General features: G+C 43.0%; 1 protein-coding gene across 1 annotated transcript in view; it reads left to right on the forward strand.

Moving 5' to 3' along the window:
- The window catches only part of LOC135215640 (intraflagellar transport protein 122 homolog), a gene marked incomplete in the record, with an annotated part of 235,267 nt that overhangs the window by 131,060 nt on the left and 82,057 nt on the right, over positions 1 to 22,150 (forward strand). Inside the window, 1 exon segment of the mRNA XM_064250562.1 lies at positions 6,236 to 6,400. Coding sequence (XP_064106632.1) covers positions 6,236 to 6,400 — 165 coding nt within the window.

The raw sequence follows: 22,150 nt of genomic DNA on the forward strand, positions 1-22,150 counted from the left end.
CAGTACAAAAAGAGGCATGATTCAGTGGCAAAAAGCCCCCACTGGAGCCTGTGCAAGAAACATCAGCTACCTTGCAGTAATAAGTGGGTACGAGCACCAACTGAAGGAGTGATAGAAAACGATCAGGCAAAGATCCTCTGGGACTATGGTGTCAGAACTGGATAGGGATACGTGCAAACAGACAGACCAGACGTGACGTTGATTGACAAAGTCAGAAGAAAGTATCACTCATTGATGTCGCAATACCATGGGACACCAGAGTTTTGAAGAGAAAGAGAGGGAAAAAATGGATAAGTATCAAGATCTGAAAATAGAAATAAGAAGGATATGGGATATGCCAGTGGAAATCGTACCCATAATCATAGGAGCACTAGGCACGATCCCAAGATCCCTGAAAAGGAATCTGGAAAAACTAGAGGCTGAAGTAGCTCCGGGCCTCATGCAGAAGAGTGTGATCCTAGAAACGGCACACTAGTAAGAAAAGTGATGGACTCCTAAGGAGGCAGGATGCAACCCGGAACCCCACACTATAAATACCACCCAGTCGAATTGGAGGACTGTGATAAAGCAAAAAAAAAAAAAAAAAAAAAAAACCCCCCCAAAAAAAAAAAAAAAAAAAATAATGATAGAAATAATATTATGATGGTTTTAATAATGATGTTGACGATGATAACCTTGAATCACTATGATGTTTAACCATCAATAATACACAATAATAATATTATCATAATATTTTTTTTTACTACTACTACTACTACTAGGGACCCCCATCCTTTAATAGAAGCTGCAATGTGAAGGGGACTTAACTCGATCAGATTGCAGTCTGTTAGCTCCAAACATCGCTACCAGCTGTGACCCTCATCCACTACTACTACTACTACTACAAGTACTACGACTATTATTACTATTCTAATAATGAAAAAAATGTTGCACGACATCACTATGCTCACTATCACTGCCAGAGGAAGACATAATGTACTCAAATAAAGAGTAATTTAGACCAAATAACAGCACAACACAACGGATAATCGTAAATTAAATCTTCCGCTATGATCACTGAAGTGAGATGTAAACATTGGCGGGAGATTGTAAGCTGCGCGGTGATTGGTCGATGCTTACACGCGCCTTATGGGGAAAAACGCTCATTGGCCTAGAATTCGCTACCCGCCAAAGTGACGCGCGCTCTCATTGGCTTAATCAGCGCTAGTGATATGCGTCTATCTGGTCCTCATGAAGCGTCCGAGCGGCTGCCAGCACCGCTCGAAGTCATGTTCTTTCCTGTAGCTAAAATCGATAATCCCGACTGTCCCAGTAGGAATTTCGACCGTATGTAAATGGTGGAATGGCCTAGAAATGCCTCAAATACACAGAGAAAAGGTTGTCAAATCTACCAGTATGCATAACTCCAAATCCGTGGAAGTGGCATATACGACTTTCTGGTTCTGGGGCCCTCATATGAGGTATCGTTAAAAAGCATAACAAAACGTCGTAACCTTGGAATTTGTGTTGTAATCTAACCAGAAACTTAGTTTTTTTAATTATGTACTGGAAACAAGCAATGATTTTTCATTATATTTGCGCTTTTTGTTTGGACTGTTTTAAACTGCGCATCCCTAAGCTAGTGTATTCTTCATTCGCCGCAAACTAGTTCCGCATATGCGGCGTCACTAAAAAAATTCAAAAAATACGAAAAAAAAAAAGTGTCAAAAATCATCATAACCTCAAAATTTTTGTTGTAATGTAACCAAAAACATATTTTTATTATATACTGTGCTAACTATAAAGGATTTTTATCATAGCATGCGTTTTTTTTTTTAAAAGCGTCGTTAACTCGGAGCGTCGGAAGAACGTCAGCGTCGTACCTCGGAACAAGCGTCGTAACCCAGGACGGATTTTCCATTGAATATTTAAGAAAAAGCGTCGTAACCTCGGAACGTCGTAAGCCGGAACCGTCGTAACCCGGGGACCGCCTGTACCTGGGTATGCTGATCGACACGGTAGCAGGGCGAGTCTTCCCCGCAGACTCGCGGATCAGCAGATTCAGGGAGGCAGCCAACCAGTTCCTGTCTCGGCAGGAACAGGTAGCTCAGCGATGGCAAGTCGTGATCGGACACCTGTCGTCGCTCGAGAAGTTAGTCCCTCACGGGCGTCTTCACCTGCGGTCTCTTCAGTGGAGACTAAAGGAGAGTTGGTCACAGGCGACGGATCCCCCAAGCTTTCCAGTGTCACTGACACCGGAGGTGAGGCAGGACCTAGCCTGGTGGCTGGACGACAGGAACCTCGTTAAGAAGAGTGCCTCTGCGCACTCCCCCCCCGGACATGCAGCTGTCTCAGACGCATCGACCGAGGGTGATGGGGCGTACACCTGGAGGAGTTGCATGACTTCAGGAGTGTGGGACGAGAACGACAAGCACCTTCACATCAATGTACTGGAACTCAAGGCAGCGTTTTCTCGCTCTCCAAGAGTTCCAGGACCGCTTGATGGGACACTCAGTGGTGTTGATGTGCGACAACACCACGGTAGTGGCCTACGTCAACAAACAGGGGGGCCTAGTGTCTCTCCTGTTGTACCAGTTGACTCGGCAGGTGCACGAGTGGGAGTCCGAGGCACACTCAATAGAGCTGTCGGCAGCTACATTCCAGGGAAGAGGAATGTAGTAGCAGACACGCTCAGCCGTCGGGATCAGGTGATAGGGACCGAGTGGTCTCTACACCAGGACGTGCGGAAAGGCTCTTCGACCTGTGGGGGGACCAGTCGTGGATCTGTTCGCCACCCGGCACAACAGAAAAGCTTCAGGTTTTCTTCTCATGCCGTGCCGGACCCATGGGCAGCTGCCAGAGGACGCTCTTCAACACCCGTGGGACAGCCTCTTCGCCTATCCTTTCCTCCCCCGTTCAGCCTGATTCGCAAAGGTGATCAGTCGAGCACTGGTCACCCCGAATCTCAGGATGATCCTGGTGGCTCCCAAACTGGCCGCAGGAGAACCGAGAGAGATTCCCCCTTGCACAACTTCTCCGCCCAGCCCATACGTCGAGCGGTTACCCTACCAAGCAGTCCAGTCCCTACGACTTCACGGCTGGCTGTTATCCACCACTCTTGCTTAACGAACGAGGCTGCTTTTCTCGTAGCGCAGCAACAGAGATGGCTGGAAACGTCCGTCAGTCCTCTGCAGCTGTGTACCAGGGGAAGAGGGCCGTCTTCTGTGGTTTGGTGTCGTAGACGGGGTTCTATCTCCTCTCAGAGCCACTCTTCAGCAGGTAGCGGATTTCCTCGTGTTTCTTCGCCGAGAGAAGCTCCTCTCAGTCCCCACAGTCAAAGGATACAGAGCCGCTCTGGCTCTCGTCCTGAAACTGAGGGGATTGGACATCTCGAACTCGTTCGAGATCTCCTTGCTTATGAGGAGCTTCGAAAGGTCTTGCCCACCCAGGGAACTCAGGCCCCCTGCGTGGGATGTGACTCTCGTCCTTAGGAGTTTGACTCGAACACCCTTCGAGCCACTCCGAGAGTCGTCAGACAGGGATCTGACCCTCAAGACCCTCTTCTTGCTGGCCCTGGCATCGGCGAAGAGAGTGGGGAACTTCATGGTCTTTCCTATGATGTACGACACTCCAGGGGATGGGGATCTGTGACGCTCGATTTCGTCCCGAACTTCGTTGCGAAGACTCAGAAACCGTCGGTCCCTGACGACAGGTTTCGAGTCTTTCACGATTCCCTCCCTAATGGACTTCACCGATAATGATGCGGATGAGATGCTGCTTTGTCCTGTGAGGGCGCTACGGCGCTATCTGAAGAAAACTCGACACCTCAGGCCTGAGTGTCGACGCCTCTTCGTTAGCACCGGGGTAACCAAGAAAGAAGTATCCAAGAACACTCTTTCATTCTGGCTGCGTGAGGTCATCAGGAGGGCGTATGAGGCTGATGGTAGTGACGACATCCGTACGTCCCGTCCGAGAGCTCACGAAGTCAGAAGTATTGGCCCCTCGTTGGCGTTTCGTAAGAACTTCTCCGTGGCGCAGGTCCTGAAGGCAGGTGTCTGGTTCTAACCAGACTACCTTCACCTCCTTCACCTTCGGGGATATTGCCCACAGGTCCTTCGGATACCTTTTGGATACCTTTGGGCCCTTTTGGGACCCGTGGTGGCTGCTCAACAAGTTGTGTAGCTAACCCAGACCCTCGCAGGCTGAAACAGCATCGCCCAGGGTAAAGTCCTTGGTGTAGTGTGACTGTGTGGATGGATGTGTGAGTGAGTGAGTGACTGGCTCCCTCTTCCCATCTTTTCCTCCTCCTCTACCTGTGGGCAGAGGGCCACGGTCGTCACTACGCTGGATGAGGACGAGATGCAGGTGAGCTATATGACAGAGCCCCATCCTATCCCTTTCACTAGGGATAGGAGCACAATATCCACCACTTCCTCCTACAAGGGGGGGCAAGTGGATGCCTACAAGAGTCAAACCCATGACTTTATATTTGCTCCTGTACAGGAACAAGTTCTTACATTGCTGGTACGAAGAGATACGCTTGCCTCTCTCTTAGTACTCGGTCCAGAGGTCTGACCATTGATCCTGCGGTGCACACCCCGATCAATCGGACAGAGGCCTTGGATCCCTCCCTCGCTCTTACGACCAGGGGAGACTTCCAAGGTTGGGGCGAACACCAGTCTGTTCACAAAAGACTCAGATTCCTCCCACCAAGAAGTGAGTCTTCCTATTGTAAAAGGACCGAAGGTTTGTATGCCGTGTCGGAACAAATGACAATTTGTCCAAAATTGCATTTTTCCTAACTATACAAACCTGAGGTCCTTTTACACATAGTCCCACCTCATGCCACAGATGTACGTAATAGCAAGCGAATGCCTGAGGTGAGACTTGAACATGTACTCTCTTTTTACAAAGAGTGTTATTAAATCATGATGATTATGAATTTTATATCCATTTATGGGTACTATTAATAAACCAAAACTGTTATTTATCATAAATGAAGATCCCTTTGCTCAAAGACTGTAGATTTGGGCACCTTGCGTCAGGAAAGATGGGACGCTCCTTCCTTTGGCGCCCTCTCTCTCTCTCTCTCTCTCTCTCCACTAACTACGCTAATATTGCTGATATGTTAGCAAGATGTGTTCCTTGTGTTTTCCTCTTTGGCATGAGGAAATTCTTGCCAAAAAAAGAAAAAAGAAAACAGATGTAAAAGTGAGCGAATGTCAGAGGTGAAACTCACACTTGTACCCTCTATCATATTTCTGCTGGCACTGAAGGGTGGTAACTTGTTAACTTCCCTTCTTGCAATTCCTAGAATCTCTACAGATGCCATTGCTCAAAATTTGTTTGACAGTAATTATAAAAATTTATGATAACAGGAGATATATTGCATTTTCTTGTACGATTCAATGTTTTTGGCTTTGAGTTATTTGTAGTAATTACCCTGTAACTACGAAAGTAAGAGGAATTGTGACAAAATATTTTGTATATACATTCTCCATTGCCATATGAAGCGCCATGAATTTTATCATAACTGTGTTTTTCACCCTATACCCCCCATATAGTATAGGGGTACCGGCTGGCCCCCTAAAGGATTGAATCTTATTTATACCTTATAATGCTATTTAAATTTGATTTTTAAGATATTATTTTGTGAGAAACACGCAAAAACGAGCTGTTCATCTACTGTCATGACCACAGTATATTTGGTCATGTCACAGTGAAGTCAGATGAGTCACACTTGTTTCATAACTGCATTATTGTACTACCAGGGAGCAACATTGGCAATTCAGGTCATGAATGGCCATCTTGTAAATAAAGTGAAAGGAAGGATGTAATGTTCTGTACAGTTTAACATAAAAAGCTTTGCATGATAATTTCAAGGAGTGTCTTCTCTTCTTTTCTCTTTATTTTCCTTTTTAAAGCATCTTACTTGTACTGGAAAGCCTATGTTGCTCTTTAGTGGCAGTATGGACCTTCATGAAATTGCAAATTCTGTTTTCAAATTTAGTTTTAGTTGATAATATTCAAAATCCAAAATGGATATTTCAGTACCTTTTTGAATAATGGTTCCTAATTTTTAATAGTACGGTTAATTTGAACATAACTGTATCATATTTCCTAGCAAAATGTAACCTATTCTCAGTACTCCACCTTAGGATGACAGAATTCTTGTGAAGTATTTGGAACTCATTATTTTTTATGTTATATACACTGTTAATGCAATGCTTTTCTTTAATATGTTTAATGATTTCAGGTTTTGAAGATTTTTCTGGACAATGCATTTCCTGTTCCATTGTTGAAAATTCCGGCAGCCATACGTTGTCTCGATCTCAGTGCTTCAAGGAAAAAGTTAGCTGTAGTAGATGAACATAGTACACTCCTGGTTTATGATGTCAATACTTCAGAGTTATTATTTGAGGTAAGATTGTAAAATTTCCCAAACAAGAGAGAATCTAATCTGGTCATGTGTCCATTAAAGCATATAAAGCTAATTTTTTAAAGGAACTTTACCTCTCTATTATGATGGCTTTATTCCTGCATTAGGCTGGACGATGATAGTGTGTGAAAAGTAGAACATTTATAGGACCTTTTGATATAAAATGTTTGTTCACCCATCCCTTTTGGATGGTTTGAATGTCTATAGTTTTCCATTCAGTTTTTTCTCTGATGTTGATAGTTATGTAGATTTTTTATGAATTTGGTTTGATTTTTTTTTTGTCATAACATATAGGATATCATCCAAAGAGGAGAAAGAAAAGTAGTTTCAAGTCTTTAAGGTAAGAGGGTGCAGTATCCAGCTTTACTTTTCTGTTTGTAATGGTCCCAATGAATGTGTTAAATGTAGGAACAAGGATTGCTTTTTCAACGATCGCTGTGATCAATGCATTGGTTGGTCAGATGAAATGATGAATATTTATTTAAAGTATAAGGAAATGTGAGATAAGAATAGTAAAAGACTGAAAAACGATTCTTCTAACTCTAGGACAGGAAGTGAGATTAGGAGTAAGTGTTATTTATCTTTTCACAACCTTTCTGATAGCAGCTCTTCCTGCTTTCCTTGTTTTTCTACTAAGCTCCCCATATTGCTCAGGATATGAGGTTTGGCACATTAGAAGCTGATGTAGCTAGTGTATGGGCTACGTTTGAAAAGTATATGGAGGTAACTTCCTCAAGGCTTGCTGATTCACCAGACCATTTTAGTGGTCCTTTTTTAGGCTTTCTCTTACAGCAGAGGAAGTGCCAATGCCTTCCCTCCCTGTCAGCCTTCCCTTTGCCATGCCCTGTGACACTCCTTCTACTGTTAGAGGTAGTACTGAGCTAGTAGTACTGTGGGAAGTGGAGCATGTCTAGGAGTGGAAGCAGTTTGTGTTCACTGTCTTTTTCTTCTGGCCAACCTGTTGTGTCACGTACAGTTTGTCACTTGGTCACTGAAAGATAAGCATGGCAAGATCAAGCAAAGTTTGCATAGTCAGAAGATAGATATGCTAGGTAAGGGTAAGCGCACTCACTTATTATCTGATAATGTATCCCCTAGGCCTTTCTGGAGGCCATGTACTCCTGGCAATCCCTATCTGGTTTCTTCCAGTAGTTATCCCTTGCAAGATGATTTGGTATTCTCTCGGAGGCATTCTCCTTACGATAAGCGTTTGCCCTGACATCAAACACTTGCATGACAGCAGGCACTTGCTGCGATTGGGCATGTAAGTAGCTGCGATTGGGTGTATAAGTGCATTTGTTCTCCACATTCTCTTTTGTTTCTCAGGCGTTCTCATCAACTTTTATTGCCTTGTAAGTCAGTGCTAGTTTCTCGCACAGATCACAGAAGTAGGAGCTTCTGTTGTTTGCTTCATTCTGTTTCATTGTTGCCATTGGTTATGTGTAAGGCACGAACACCTCATTGTAGTCCCCATTCTCAATAGGCATCACACTTCCGGTCTTGATCCCCTTGTTTGTCAATTCAGGCTACTCATGAGCATTCTAGGCATTTTCTTCAACTGTTTGGCATTGCTGATGCCTTAGGCTGCTTCCCAGTCATTGAAGCAGGATTTGAAGTATTTTTGAGTCTTTTTTTTTAGGTGCTCTTGGTCGCCTTTGGAGCACTGAGGTTTAGTGTATTCACCTGTTAGACAAGCAGATCCCTCTTCTTTGATTGCCACTGTCTCAGTAGCCGAGCAGGTTTTTTTGATGGAGGCTCCTTTGGCAATTTTGGTTTTGCCTCCTGCTACCTCAGTGTCAGTGCTGGGTGGTGTGAATGTTCAAGAAGATTTTGTTTCCTGTACAGGTGATTCTTTGGTACCAGGCACCATGTACAAAGTGGCGCCAACCATTCCTTTGATATGGAACAGGTTTTTCTGCCAAATTTAAGTCCTTTTTCGAGGAATCGAAACTCCTTTCATCTCAGTGAGCAGGGTGTTCTGATGCTGCCACCTCTGCTTCCCAAGGTTTTCCCTTAATGAGTTGAGGCTTTCCCTTAATGAGCCCGAGGCTCACAAAATTGACACCGATGCTGATAGAGAGCTGGTAGTATCATTAACTAATCAGAGACTTATTGATAGGGCAGATAGAGAGCTGGTAGTATCATTAACTATTCAGAAACTTATTGATAGGGCAGGTCCCCTTCTGTCCCCAAAACTGGCTAAGTTGTCAATGAACAGATTTGACACAATGGCTAAGTTGCTACATCAGAAAGTTTCCTGTAAAAGTTCTTACTCTTTTCTTCCCCTCTTTATGAGAAAGAGGAGAACAATGGCTTATGATACCAGGCAGTTGCTGGGTTAACTCTTGTCTTCCATTAGAGACTCCAACAGGTAAGATTGTATTAACTCCTTTGGAGAGAGTTTTTTGCTCGCTTGGCTTTCCACATTATGTAGGTATTGTCTTCATTAAAAATGGCCGTAGCAGCCTAAGATGAAATTGTGAGAGAGATCGATTCTGCTCTTTATCGAGAGAAACAACCCCTGGGAAATTATTTGGTGGATAATTAGTTCTGTTTAGATGGAGAAGTTTCAGACTATCTTGGAAATCCGTGCTTGCCTTTACTAATGCAGTTGTCAGTTGTGTTCCTTTTTGGCTCCCTCTGTCTCTTTGACTCGGAAGGCTGATGTTGACTCTCATCGCTCCTTATATTTTTTACTGGAGCCTCAGCACTAGGTATGATAGTGGAAGAGGCTTAGAAAGTGGAAACCAGATCTTTGTTGCTTTGCTCTCAAACATTTATGTATATACAACCACAGCAGTAGCTGCTTCCACAGTCAATGCCAAATTGCAAGGTTCCCCCAGGCAAATGGGCAAGTCATTGGTGCCCACAAGCCAGCCCTTCTTGGTTTTCAGGGAGGACAATCAGTGTCCTAGAAAAATCCAGTTCCTGTTAAGAAATGATGCATCAAGTCCTCAGTCCCCTGTAGGAGGGATACAACATTCCCTTTCTTTCCCATCCTCCTCTAGCTAGTTTTCCTTTGGAGTTTCCCTCTTATCTCCACAACGAGGAGAAGCCCTAAATCCTGCAGAAGGAGCTAGACTCTCTTTGGATAAAATGAGCAGTTGAAATTGTTGAGGACTCATTGCTGGGGTTTTACCATTGTCACCTACAGAGGAGGCCTGGTCACTGGATTGTGACGTAGGCAGCTTGAGTCCATAACCGCAGCTATGTGCAACCTCGACCATGGTAATCACTACTGTTTGTTTCCCATATGATCAAGGAAATACCAAGGTTAAGTTGTCTTATTATCATTGTCTTTCTATTCTTCAATAACTTCCTTATTGTTAATAGCATTTTGTCTGTGAAATGTTTGAAGTTTTGCAATATCTGTGGTAATCAAAACAGGGATAGGGAATTGGTTTCTATATTACAGGACATTTATTCAGCAAAAAAAAAGTACAAAAGGAAATTAAATCATAGTGTTATTACAGAAGAAAGTAATGAAAATAATAAAAATAATCATGATTGTAAAAATACCATTGTTGAAAAAAATAAATTAGCAGGCATTGGAAGTTAAAGTTTGCAGCTTTCTTTTTATTCCCCTTCATTCCTACCATGGGCCAGTGAGTCTTTAAATGTTGATCTAATGTTATTCAACATGAAAACGAATGCTGCTGGTTGCTGCATCACTACTTTCAAATGCTGAACCTACAATATTACCACCTTTATAATCTATGTAAGCCTTTAAGTGAAATTTATGTATCAATAGATCCACAGTTTTGTCATCATCTGGAAAAGATCTGAACTTCTGTTTGATGTATGCATGAAAGTTTTCATCATGCTGCCCAAGGTAAGGACTGAAATCTTTAGGAAATAAAACTATTAACTGTTGGAAAAACTTGGGAAAATAATATAACCACGCTCTCTCTCAGAACTCTGTAACCTTGAGGGGAACAGCTGTACAAAAGAGGTGAAAAAACTGTGAATTCTGAGGAATATTATAATTTTTTAAGTCACCGGCTGCAGCTGCTCACATTCAAACTTAATTGCTGAGAAATATTTAAAATTTTTGTCAATTATGGCAGTTAGTAAAGAAATGACTAGCTACAAAACAAGATTTCTACTACGTACTAGATATTTCGAAATTTGTTCTACATCTGTGTTTCTAAGATTATTCAGTATCATTTCCCATTCATTTATATCACCGATGCAGCTTGCTAAACTTTTCCTCAAGCCTTGCCTTCTTGCATTCTGGTGATTCTCTTGCATTACATTGAGGTAGATGAAAGGTAAGATGGAAAATTAGGTATAAGCGATAGAACAGCATCATAACGGAGTTGGGGTTTTGAAAGTCATGCAGTAATCTTCTTTCCACTCTTTTCATCAAAGTGCAAAACCTCCCACACATCTCTGGGACAAAAATGTAACTTGCAAACACTGATTCATGCTGATTCATCTCAGTGACGAGGCTGTGGATGATCGCCCACCATTGTGAGTTAGGTCATCTTATTAAGTTCAGAGGCCAGGCCTCTATAGGTGGCCGTGGTTCTACAATCATCTGTTCTGGTACCAAAAGCCTTGGGAGGATGGAGACTGGTACTGGATGTCTCCAAATTGAACCATTGCATTTGCCTGACTCTGTTCACTGGAGTCTGCCAGTTCAGTTTTAGCAGCAATTCAGCAAGTAGATTGGATGGTATCAGTAGACATGATGTATGCATACTTCTATGTACCAAATATCTAATGTTTTGTTTTTCAGGGCAAAGTGTACTGGTTTCAGGTGATGTGTTTTGGCCTGAGCTCAGCTTCTGAAGTTTTTACGAGTCCTATCATAGTTGTGAAAGTGAGCTTACCTGGTAGACATTTGGATGCTTTTCTACTTAGATGATTTGCTCGTCCAGTTTAGAGGGGAGCTGAGGGCAAAAGATAATCTTTTAAGATTGACAAATATGTTGGGAATAGTATTGGTAAATGTGCAAAAATTAAATTTAATACCAACTCAGAACCTTTTTTACCTTGTTTACCTTAGAATGCTTTTGGATACCTACTAGAATTTCTGCCCTTCACAACTTTTCCAGCCAAAGAAATGGTTGTCCCTGCTAGGTTACATGGCATCACAAGCCCTTACAAACACTTTCATGATTTGTGAGTCACACTACCACTGTCTTGGGGTAATTAGTACCCCATTTTGGAAAATCAAGAAAACAAAATGTAATGAAGATATTTTATTTCTGAAAAAATACAAAGAAACATCAACCTTTCTTCTTTATTTGGTAAATACAGGCAGTTCCTGGTTATTGGGGGTATTCTGTTCTGATGGGCTTGATGATGAGGGAAAATCACCATTAACCCTTTAACGCCGATTGGACATATTAAATGTCGACATAAATTGTCTGTCGGGTGCCGATTGGACGTTTGGTACGTCGATAAAAAAAAGTTTTTTTTAAAAATGCGCGGAAAAATACTTATAGGCCTACCAGGCGAAAACTTTTGAATTATGCGCCTTGGGGGATGCTGGGAGCTCACGGATCAAGGCGTTGTTTTGTTTACCAATCGTACGCAGGCGCGCAAAGCGCGAAATTTCTTTCTTATCGCACTAAAAAGTATCAGTGACACATCTCAGAAATTATTTCGTCACTTTGACATAATTTTTGCACCATTTTAAATTAGCTGTTACATGGAGTTTTATATATGAAAATGTGTGCAATTTCATGTAGAATACAACAAAAAAATACTCATGATTGTAGTTTTTATCAGTTTTGAAATATTTTCATATAAATAACGATAAGTGCCAAAATTTCAACCTTCGGTCAACTTTTTGACTTTACCGAAATGGTTGAAAAATGCAATTGTAAGCTAAAACTCTTATATTCTAGTAATATTCAATCATTTACCTTCATTTTGCAACAAATTGGAAGTCTCTAGCACAATATTTCGATTTATGGTGAATTTATGAAAAAAACTTTTTCCTTTCGTCCGCGTTGTAACTCATCCAAAAAAATCATAAATTTTTTCGTGCGATTGTCGTAATGTTTGCACCATTTTAAATTAGCCGTTACATAAAGTTTTATATATGGAAATGTGCGCAATTTCATGCACAATACAACTTAAAACAACCCATGGTTGTAGCTTCTATCAGTTTTGAAATATTTTCATATAAATAACGATAAGTGCCAAAATTTCAACCTTCGGTCAACTTTGACTCTACCGAAATGGTCGAAAAATGCAATTGTAAGCTAAAACTCTTATATTCTAGTAATATTCAATCATTACCTTCATTTTGCAACAAATTGGAAGTCTCTAGCACAATATTTCAATTTATGGTGAATTTGTGAAAAAAAAAAACATTTTCCTTACGTCCGCGCGGTAACTCTTCCGAAAAAAAATCTGAAATTTTTTCGAGCGATTGTCGCAATGTTTGCACCGTTTTAAATTAGCTGTTACATAAAGTTTTATATATGAAAATGTGCACAATTTCAATTAGAATAAAAAAAAAATAATTGAAGGTTGTAGCTTTTCTCATTTTCAAAATATATGCATATAAATCACGATAAATAGAAAAAAACCACGTTCAGTCAACTTTGACTCTACTGAAATGGTAAAAAAACGCAATTGTAAGCTAAAACTCTTACAGTCTAGTAATATTCAGTCAGTTATCTTCATTTTGAAACAAATTTGAAGTGTCTAGAACAATATTTAGATTTATGGTGAATTTTTAAAAAACTTTCCTTCCTTCCGCGCACGGATTCTCCTCCGCAAATCTCCGAAATGCGTACGTCGCATTCTCGTAATATTTGCTCCGTTTCATAATAGGTGTTTCATAGAGTTTTATATATGAAAATGTGTGCAACTTCATGTAGAATATAACAAAAAATAAAGGGATTTTGACGAAGGAAAAATCTATTTCTGGGCAACGACCTGTGTCGCCCTGTGAAATGGTTCCTGTGATACTATTTCTGAAGAATAAATATTGCTATTCATCCTAGAGAAAAAAGAAACAATATAATGTCAAGATAAATGGCTCGCTCACTCTTATAGAATGGTCGGTATAGTAAGGAGCGAGTGGAATCACTACCAGAGGTCCCTTGCCATTTAGCTTCTTCCTTCGACAAAACCCCGAACTACGGAGGAGCCGTGCTACAGCTCCCGGTCTACTACTACCGTGAGCGCCTCCGACGCCTGAGACGTCATTCCTGAAGATAGCCTCCAAGCTTGGGGTAAGCTGGGTGAGGATAATCTAACTACAGGGTGGGGTTTCACAGGGCGACACAGGTCGTTGCCCAGAAATAGATTTTTCCTTCGTCAAAATCCCTTTTCTGGGCTTGACCTGTGTCGGCCTGTGAAATAGTACCAGAGAATGCCAAACACCAAGCTTGAGGAACAGTACAGATAAATTAAGAAGGTAAAGTTAAACACTTGCAAGGTTAATAGTATAATAATCAACTAAAATTACAGTCTTACCCTAAGGGAAGTATAAGCCCTAAAACACGGGTTATCACTTAAAATTAGTTAGCCTAACAACAAACAATAACAACTACGGTTAGGCAAAGAAAGACAAGATATAAGATGATATATACAAAAGAATGGAACTGAAAATCCCAATTAAAGAAATGATGAAACAAAACAAGCAAAACTCAAGGTAACCCAATACATGGAGGCGACTAAACTAAAGTAAGGGTGCAATGGGGCAGGTAGAAGGGAAGGCTACAAGAAGTTATAGTAAAAATTAAGAATCAGGAGAAACTGTGTTTCCAGCTGCCACTGCTGGAAATTTGAGGGCTTCTAGGGTTTTAGGTAGTGCCGTTTTGAAAACTGTCGGAGATTTCCAGCCTGTATACTTCTTAAGATCGTCAAAATTCATGTGTTGGAATATTAATAGATGTGGCCACCGCCCTAACATCGTGGGCCCGAGGAAAGGACTCTGGATGGCCTGTTTAATGAAGTATAAAATTTGTTGCCTGATCCCTTTTAGGGATAATGTACCACCTTCCTTCCTAATGAACAATGGGCCTGAAGATTTCAGAGTTGTTCTGCTTAGGTAGGCTCTTTAATGAGTTGACAGGACAAAGGGAAATGTCTTGAGGTAGTGGTAGGATTTTTCCAACGAGGACCATCTGTCCTGTGGGTCTTCATTTTGGCTAGAAAAATGGCAATCTGGGGATAAGAGGACTTCCCCTGAGGGAGGAACTCAATGTGGCCTGGTTCCCTTGATAAAGCTGACAGTTCTGATATTCTAGCTCCGGAGGCTAAACTTAATAAGAATAGGGTTTTCCTCAGGAGGGATATATAATTGCAAGAGTCATTGTTAATGTCCGAGGCCAGTTTGAGGACATCATTTAAGAACCAAGAGACTGAGTTAGGTCTCGTTGATGGTCTTAATCTAGCACAAGCTTTTGGTATGGACGTAAAGTACGAATCCGTAAGGTCTATGCTAAAACCAAATTGGAAGATCTTTTTAAGAGCTGATTTGGTCGTAGTGATAGTGCTTGCTGGTAAGCCTTTCTCAAACAATGATCTGAAGAAAGTTATGGCTAGGTTCGTTGTCATGACTTGAGAATTTGACAACTTAAGGAACTCTGCTAGTTTTCTTGACAGATGAATCATATTGTCGGAGAGTAGATTCTCTTTTATCTGATTCCAAGAATGAGATATTCTGGGGATCTCTTTCTGCATTCCTCATGGCTGCGAATTTCAGAAAATCCATAAAGTTAGGGTTTTCTGAATTCTTGAGGAAGCGGACACAGTCTGAGTTTGCACTAACTGGGTTAGTTTGGGGTTGGGTTGGGAACTCCGTAGTGGTCGGAGTCGGTCAACTCTAGGAGTAGAGGGAACCAATTGCTCTTGGGCCAGTTGGGAGCTACTAGAGCTACTTGGCCTTTGAATGTCCTGATTTGTCTAAAACTTTCATGAGAAGGTTCACCGGAGGGAAGAGGTAAATATTCTTCCATTCGTTCCAATTGAGGATCATTGCATCCGTGGCGTATGCTAGAGGATCGAGGTTGGGTGCCACGTAACAAGGGAGTTTGTGGTTTGACTCCGTGGCGAAGAGGTCTACTTGGAGTCCGGGGACTTGTAGACTGATCCAATTGAATGAACTCCTGTCCAGTGTCCACTCCGATTCCAACGGAGTGGAGCGCGATAGAGCGTCTGCTACTACGTTCTTGACTCCTGCCAGGTGAGTGGCTGACAGGTGCCATTTGTTTTTGCTTGCCAGAGAAAAGATGGCTATCATGACATTGGTTCAAGTGGCTTGACTTGGATCCGCCCCTGTTGATGCAGTGTACTACTACTGCACTGTCCAGACTAATTTGAAATGAGAGTTCTTGGGCGGACGGAGTCGTTTTCAAGTGTGAGGAATACTGCCATGGCCTCCAGTACATTGATATGTAGCTGGCGGAATGTTAACGACCAAGTTCCTTGAACTTTTTCGTACTGGGAGTATCCTCCCCACCCTGTTAGTGAGGCGTCTGTGTGGATCACTAATGATGGAGGGGGAAACTGTAGAGGAATTGCTTTTGAAAGGTTCTTTGTCTCCGTCCAGGGGCGGAGACGTTTCCGTAAGATCGCTGGGATAGAGGCTAGTTTGTCCCGTGATCTGCAATTCGCTCTTGAGCGCCATACTCTGTTTATATCTTTGAGTTTGGCTCTGAGCAGAACGTCTGTGACTGATGCAAACTGGAGTGAGCCCAGGATCCTCTCCTGGCACCTCCTGGATGTTTGTTGTCGTTTGAGAAATTGTTTTTGTTTAGCTCTTGCAATTTCTTTCCTTTTCAACAACGGAATTGGAATTGAGAGTGTGGCGATTGTAAGTCCCCCACTGAAGGCCTAACCACTGGAATCGAGATTCCGTTTTGTTAGTCTGGACTTGGTTTTGTTTATTTGAAAACCTAAATGTTCCAGGAATTTGATCACTCTGACCGTTGCTTCTTTGGCATTCTTTGGGGTTCTTTGCCCAAATAAGCCAATCGTCCAGATAAGCCACTAACATTATTCCCTGTTTCCTTAGCTGTCACTACTGCTTCCGCCAATTTGGTGAAGATCCTGGGGGCTATGTTGAGCCCGAATGGCATTACCTTGAAGGAGTAGGATCTGTTGCCTAGTTTGAAGCCTAAGGAGAGCCAAAATTAAAGGAATGGATAAGATAAATAAAATAAAGCAGGAATGAACACACGGTATAGCGAATCATCCATGGACCCCCTATTAATACAAAACAATTAAACAATGGGTTAATCAAATAAAACATAACATTAAAACAATCAACATATAGAAAGAAACAATGTACTTATAAGATAACTAAAAACTAAACAATCATAGCAATAATATGGCGGAAGTGTCTGCTATGGGAATATGATAGTAGGCATCTGTAAGATCTATAGAGGTTGTGACGGCCCCACGGGAAGTAAGGTCCGTACCTGCGAAACGGTCAGCATCCTGAACTTGTCGCAATGAATGAATAAGTTCAGATGGGACAAGTCTAAGATGATTCTTCGGTTTTACCGAGTCTTTCTTTGGCACGCTGAACAAGCGTCCTTGAAATTTTAAATTGTTGACTCTTGAGACTACTCCTTTGAGAAGGAGGTCTTCGGTATACTCTACCAATTCCGTTGTTGGTGCTTGATAGAATCTGTTGGTTTGGAGGAGGGCCCTCTAGCCAACTCCAACCTAGTCCCTTTGTTACTATACTTTGAGCCCAAGGGGCTGAACCCCCACCGCTGGCGGAAGAGGTACAGCCTCCCTCCTACCTTGGGATTCTCACTGCTGTTTGCCGAGGGGGCGGCCACCTCTTGCTCCTCGGAAACCTCTTCCTCTGTAAGCAGCCCTGCCGGATCCTCTGAATCGAGAGGCACCTCTTGCTCTGCTGCCTCTCGCAAACTATTGAAAGCCTGAAAGTTCTGGCTTTCATAGTTGGAATTGTAGGCTGGCGAGACAGCAAAGGAAAGTAAGAGGGTTGAGATTGCTGGGACTGAGGGGTCAGAACAAGGTATTGTTGTTGACCCTTCGCGATGGTTTGCCCTTGTGATGCTGGGACTGCCTGAACCAACGTTTGTTGAGAAGGCTGGAAGGGAGAGAACTTCCTTGGTTTCTTCTTGTTCCTTGGTTAGGACCAGAAGATTCCTGCCTCCGCTTTGCTACCAGTCCCCCACCTGACTTTGAGGCACTGGTTAACCTTAGAAGCCTCATGAAGGACTTCTGCTACTACTGGTGCTGGAAAGAGGTCCGTTCCCCAAATTGAGGAAGCAATCAGTTTATTCGGTTCATGGCGGATAGTAGCTTCCGCCAGAAACGTGCTTCCTACAATTTATTCTTCCCCTGGCTATGAGGAAGTCGTAAAGGTCACACTGCATGGTGTGCAGCAGACCTTTAGCCAAAACTTTAATAAACGGCTCTTGTTGGTATACAAGAGCCGTCATCTCCGCCATAGTCATGGAGGAAAGGGATCTCGCGAGCCTAGTCCGGGCGTCGTACTCCATCTGGATGAGAGTCCGACAACCTGGTGGGGAGTCTCTCACTAAAGAGAGAGGTGGCACAGTCCGCCTTTAGTTTTCCTACTGAGAAAGTAGGAACTGCCCCCTCGAAGTACGTCTCGGAGCCTGGGACTAAGAGAGAGGTGGGTTCCGTCTCTCGTAGTTGAGGCAGGGGCTCCTCTTTCAGGGCGGCCTGAAAGGTTGCTTCCACTACCTTAAGGGTCAGTGGTAGCGGTAGTCCCTTCCACCGGAGTAAAAATGGTGAAAGGACTCCTAAAGGCTGTGATGCGGGTGTTTTCACACCCCCATTCTTCCAGACTTCTCATTGAGTCTGCTGTGCCTGTTCCCTCGGAAGGATCACTGTTTCCTTGGGAACCTTGTCCTCTCATCATCGCTGCTTCCGTTAGTCGGATGTAGCCAATGAATGGTGGTTGAAGGTCCTCTGGGGTGGAACTCGAAGTCCTCACGCCTTCGAGTTCCTATGCCTTCGATTGTCAACATTCCGTTGACAAACGGGGCATACGAAGCGATCCTCCAAGGGTTGGCCGCCTTGAAAATTCCGGCAGTTGGCTGGAATCTGGCATTGGAAAGAGGAGAAGGTGGCACAGATAGAGGGGAACCTGCCGCAATCGAGGTTTGGATCCCGGCGATGGCATTCTCCTGAGCGGCCAGCCTTTCCGCCAGCGATTGGATCGACTGGCTGGAAGACGTAACAGAACTGGAGAGCTGGGAGAGCACCGAGCCGACCTTGTTTGTCAACCAAGGCCCCTACGATCACGTCCCACCTGCTCCAGAATGTTAGCCGAAAAGGATTCGGGATCCAAAAAGAGGGACTTGAGCCCGATCCTTACGTGATCTATGTTTGGGGGACCTCGACACAGAGGAATAGGCCTCCCTTGACCTAACTGATCCGGGGTGGTGAGCCGGAGTTATAGTGTCTGTCAGGATGACCGATTTCTTGGGGAGAGACTTTTTAAGTTCTCCTCGTCATCTTAGCCTTGGGGATCACTGAAGTAGCCTTAGGACGGACAGACCGCTGCTCTTCAGTGAAGCCCCGGAAAGAAGTGGAAGTAGAAGATCAGTAGAAGGTGATGGAGAAAGGGAATTCAGGAAAGGGCCCTGAGAACCCACAGAAGCTGCCCCTACTACACCCTTACCTGTACCCATGGAGTCAATAGCCATGGGTTCAACGTCGAGGTTCATTGCCGCAACGTCTTCTGCAACGTCCTCTGGGAAATCCCCCTCCTGTAGGGAGATCATGACTTGAAGGTCGGCCAGCAAAGGGGCGCCGCTATCGGGTCCACCACTGATCCTTTCTTGGCTCCTGGGAATATTAGGTCCGCCATATCCTGGGTAAAAGAATGTAGGGGCGGCCCTTCGAATTCCGGCCAAAACCCCCTACCCAAGCTTTGAGAGTCGACAAAGCTTTCTTCTTTTCTTCATCAGAACCCTGTAAAAAAGGGTCTAGAGTTAGGGAGAGGTAGGGGAGGAATGTCTGTTGTGTTGAGATTATATGAATATGTGTCTAATATGTAAAGGTATAATATAACAACAAGTATTCCAGGTGACGAATGAATGAAGAAGTGCTAAGAAACTTACTACTAGTGGAGGCATCTCCTACTAGCAAGTAGCAGGTTTGGCAAGCTTCATGATGCCAAACGATAAAATCCTCCACTTTCACTGCACATCCTGCATGAGAACGGCATACTATATGGCTGCACGGGTCTTGGAGGATGGCACTGCACCCAATCTCCTGGCACAACATCTGTAAGTCAAAGGATACATGAGTACCAATGACAACCTCCGGTGGAATAATATGCAAACTATCCGTGGGTGCCGAGTAGGACCGACGGATAGAGATCTACGTATGAATATTACGTAGAAAAGTTACGAGGGGGGAAGAAAGTCTCTGCCTCCGCCTAAGCTCACTTGTCATATGACTAAAAATAGACTCCGTAGGGCCCGGAGTTCTCCGTATGGCCCGGAGTTAATTAATATTGAGTGAGCAATGTCAAACTTCTAACGAAGCAAGGGATAGTACGAGAGCGGAAATAAAAAAACCCCCACCCCCCGGAGTAACGCAAAAGATTCTAAACATTAAATAACACAAAATAAAACAAAATAAAAACCCCTTATATCAGTAAGTGCTACGTGTGAACTATCCTAAGTGGATAGGTAAACCCAGTGGTTCCCTCCCCCCCTCTCTATGTTCGGTAGCGGCGGATAGACACCTGCCGGACTGAACTGAGGGGGAAAGAGTAGGGAAGAATGTGGGGTAGGGGAGCCCTCCCCCTGAGCGGCCAGTTTAAGGACGGAGAAGAAGGGGGGAGGAGGTCCCGAGCCCCTGAGGCACGTGACGAGTGAGAGTACCAGTAGGGGAGGGGAGATCCCCGCCAGTCCCGTGAGTCCTCCCCCTCTCATGCAACTCGGACGCTAGCTGTGAGAAACGAGTCCATCACCCATCGACGTGGATGGCAATGTATGGAGGGGGGGTGGGAATGGGGGGACGGGAGGGGGACCCCCGTAACCGGGTGGCTCACCGTGATCAACCGGTGGTCTTCCCAGCCAGGTGAAAGATATGAGGTGGGGAAGAACCGTCAGAACAACATCAATATCACTGATATAAATAGGATTATTTATAATAATCAATCAAATAAAATTAAAAGCGATATCTTAAAGCTAGACTAACACGGGGAACACGAAGCTAAAGCAAACAGAAAATTAGGTTAATCGCCGATCCGAAGAAAGGGGTATGTTAGCCTAATTTAACCTCTTGTTCAAGAAAACGGGGGGCAGGCTAATCACCAATCGACAATTGGGGTATGAAAGCCTAACTTAACGGTAAAATAAATGATAACAGGGAAGCTAATCGCCATACCGAAGCATGGTGTATGTTAGCCAACCTAGTACCTATAATATTATTAAAGGTAATCAGGAACTAGAGAAGGAAAGATGAGAACATCAGAATAATTAAGATGATATGACTCTCAATCGTGACTGATAAAACTCCTAACAATGTAAGGCGTAGCTAGACTAAGGTCCGAAACGTGCGCGGTCGGAGCGTGCCCCGTGGAGGCCTAACTAAAAAACTAACTGCATAAAGATATAGAGACTATGTATAAGTAACCATATCTAAAGTACTGAGAAAAAGGGAAATCTCTAACGGTATGGAAGACCTAAAGAGATAACCCGTACCGCCATGCGGTCGAGGGGCATACCGGCCGATAAGGCTCCGAATATGTATAAAACACGAAGATCATCATAAAATGAGATCAGTAACCCCAAACAGTACTTAACTTAGAAGCAGAAGTTGAAGACATCTTGAAAATAAAAGATAATCCAAATAGACCGAAACACAGCACCGAAAAAATTTTAAAGTTTGGTGTAACGCGCGCTATCGAAAGGAATGTCGTCTCAGGCGTCGAAGGCGCTCACGGTAGTAGTAGACCGGGAGCTGTAGCACGGCTCCTCCGTAGTTCGGGGTTTTGTCGAAGGAAGAAGCTAAATGGCAAGGGACCTCTGGTAGTGATTCCACTCGCTCCTTACTATACCGACACTTCTATAAGAAGTGAGCGAGCCATTTATCTTGGCATTATATTGTTTCTTTTTTCTCTAGGATGAATAGCAATATTTATTCTTCAGAAATAGTATCAAAGGAACCATTTCACAGGCCGACACAGGTCAAGCCCAGAAATTAAAGTTTGTCCCTTTTCTCATTTTCGAAATATTTGCATATAAAAAAATATATAAAAAAATTTGACATTTGGTCAACTTTAATTAGTCCAAAATGGTCAAAAACTACAATTGTAAGCTAAAACTCTTACAGTATAGTAATATTCAATCATTAATCTTCATTTTGAAATAAATTGGAAGTCTCTATAACAATATTTAGATTTATGGTGAATTTTTGACAAAAAATTTTTTACGTCCGCGCGTTACGAATTCATGCATCATTTTGTGATAATATTTTCTGTGTTGCTTTGATCATTTTACAATGTGTTATATACCAAAATGATCGCAATTTAGAGTACAATACAATGAAAAAAATTAACTCGTTAGCTTTAACCGTTTTGCTCACAGCGCAATTTGAATACAATTATATATGAAATTTTGTTTTCGCGCCATCATATATCGCATTATTTATATATAATAATGATATTTTTGTTCATTTCTGATGGTTGCATACTAAACTCCAGGCAATGACAAAAAAAGGAGCCAAAAATGAACTCTTAATCTTGAAAACTAAGGGCTCTTATTTTTTGAAAAAAATATTTTTTCCGCTTCG

The sequence above is a fragment of the Macrobrachium nipponense genome, chromosome 5 (assembly GCF_015104395.2).
Source record: "Macrobrachium nipponense isolate FS-2020 chromosome 5, ASM1510439v2, whole genome shotgun sequence".
In the NCBI taxonomy this organism is placed as follows: domain Eukaryota; kingdom Metazoa; phylum Arthropoda; class Malacostraca; order Decapoda; family Palaemonidae; genus Macrobrachium; species Macrobrachium nipponense.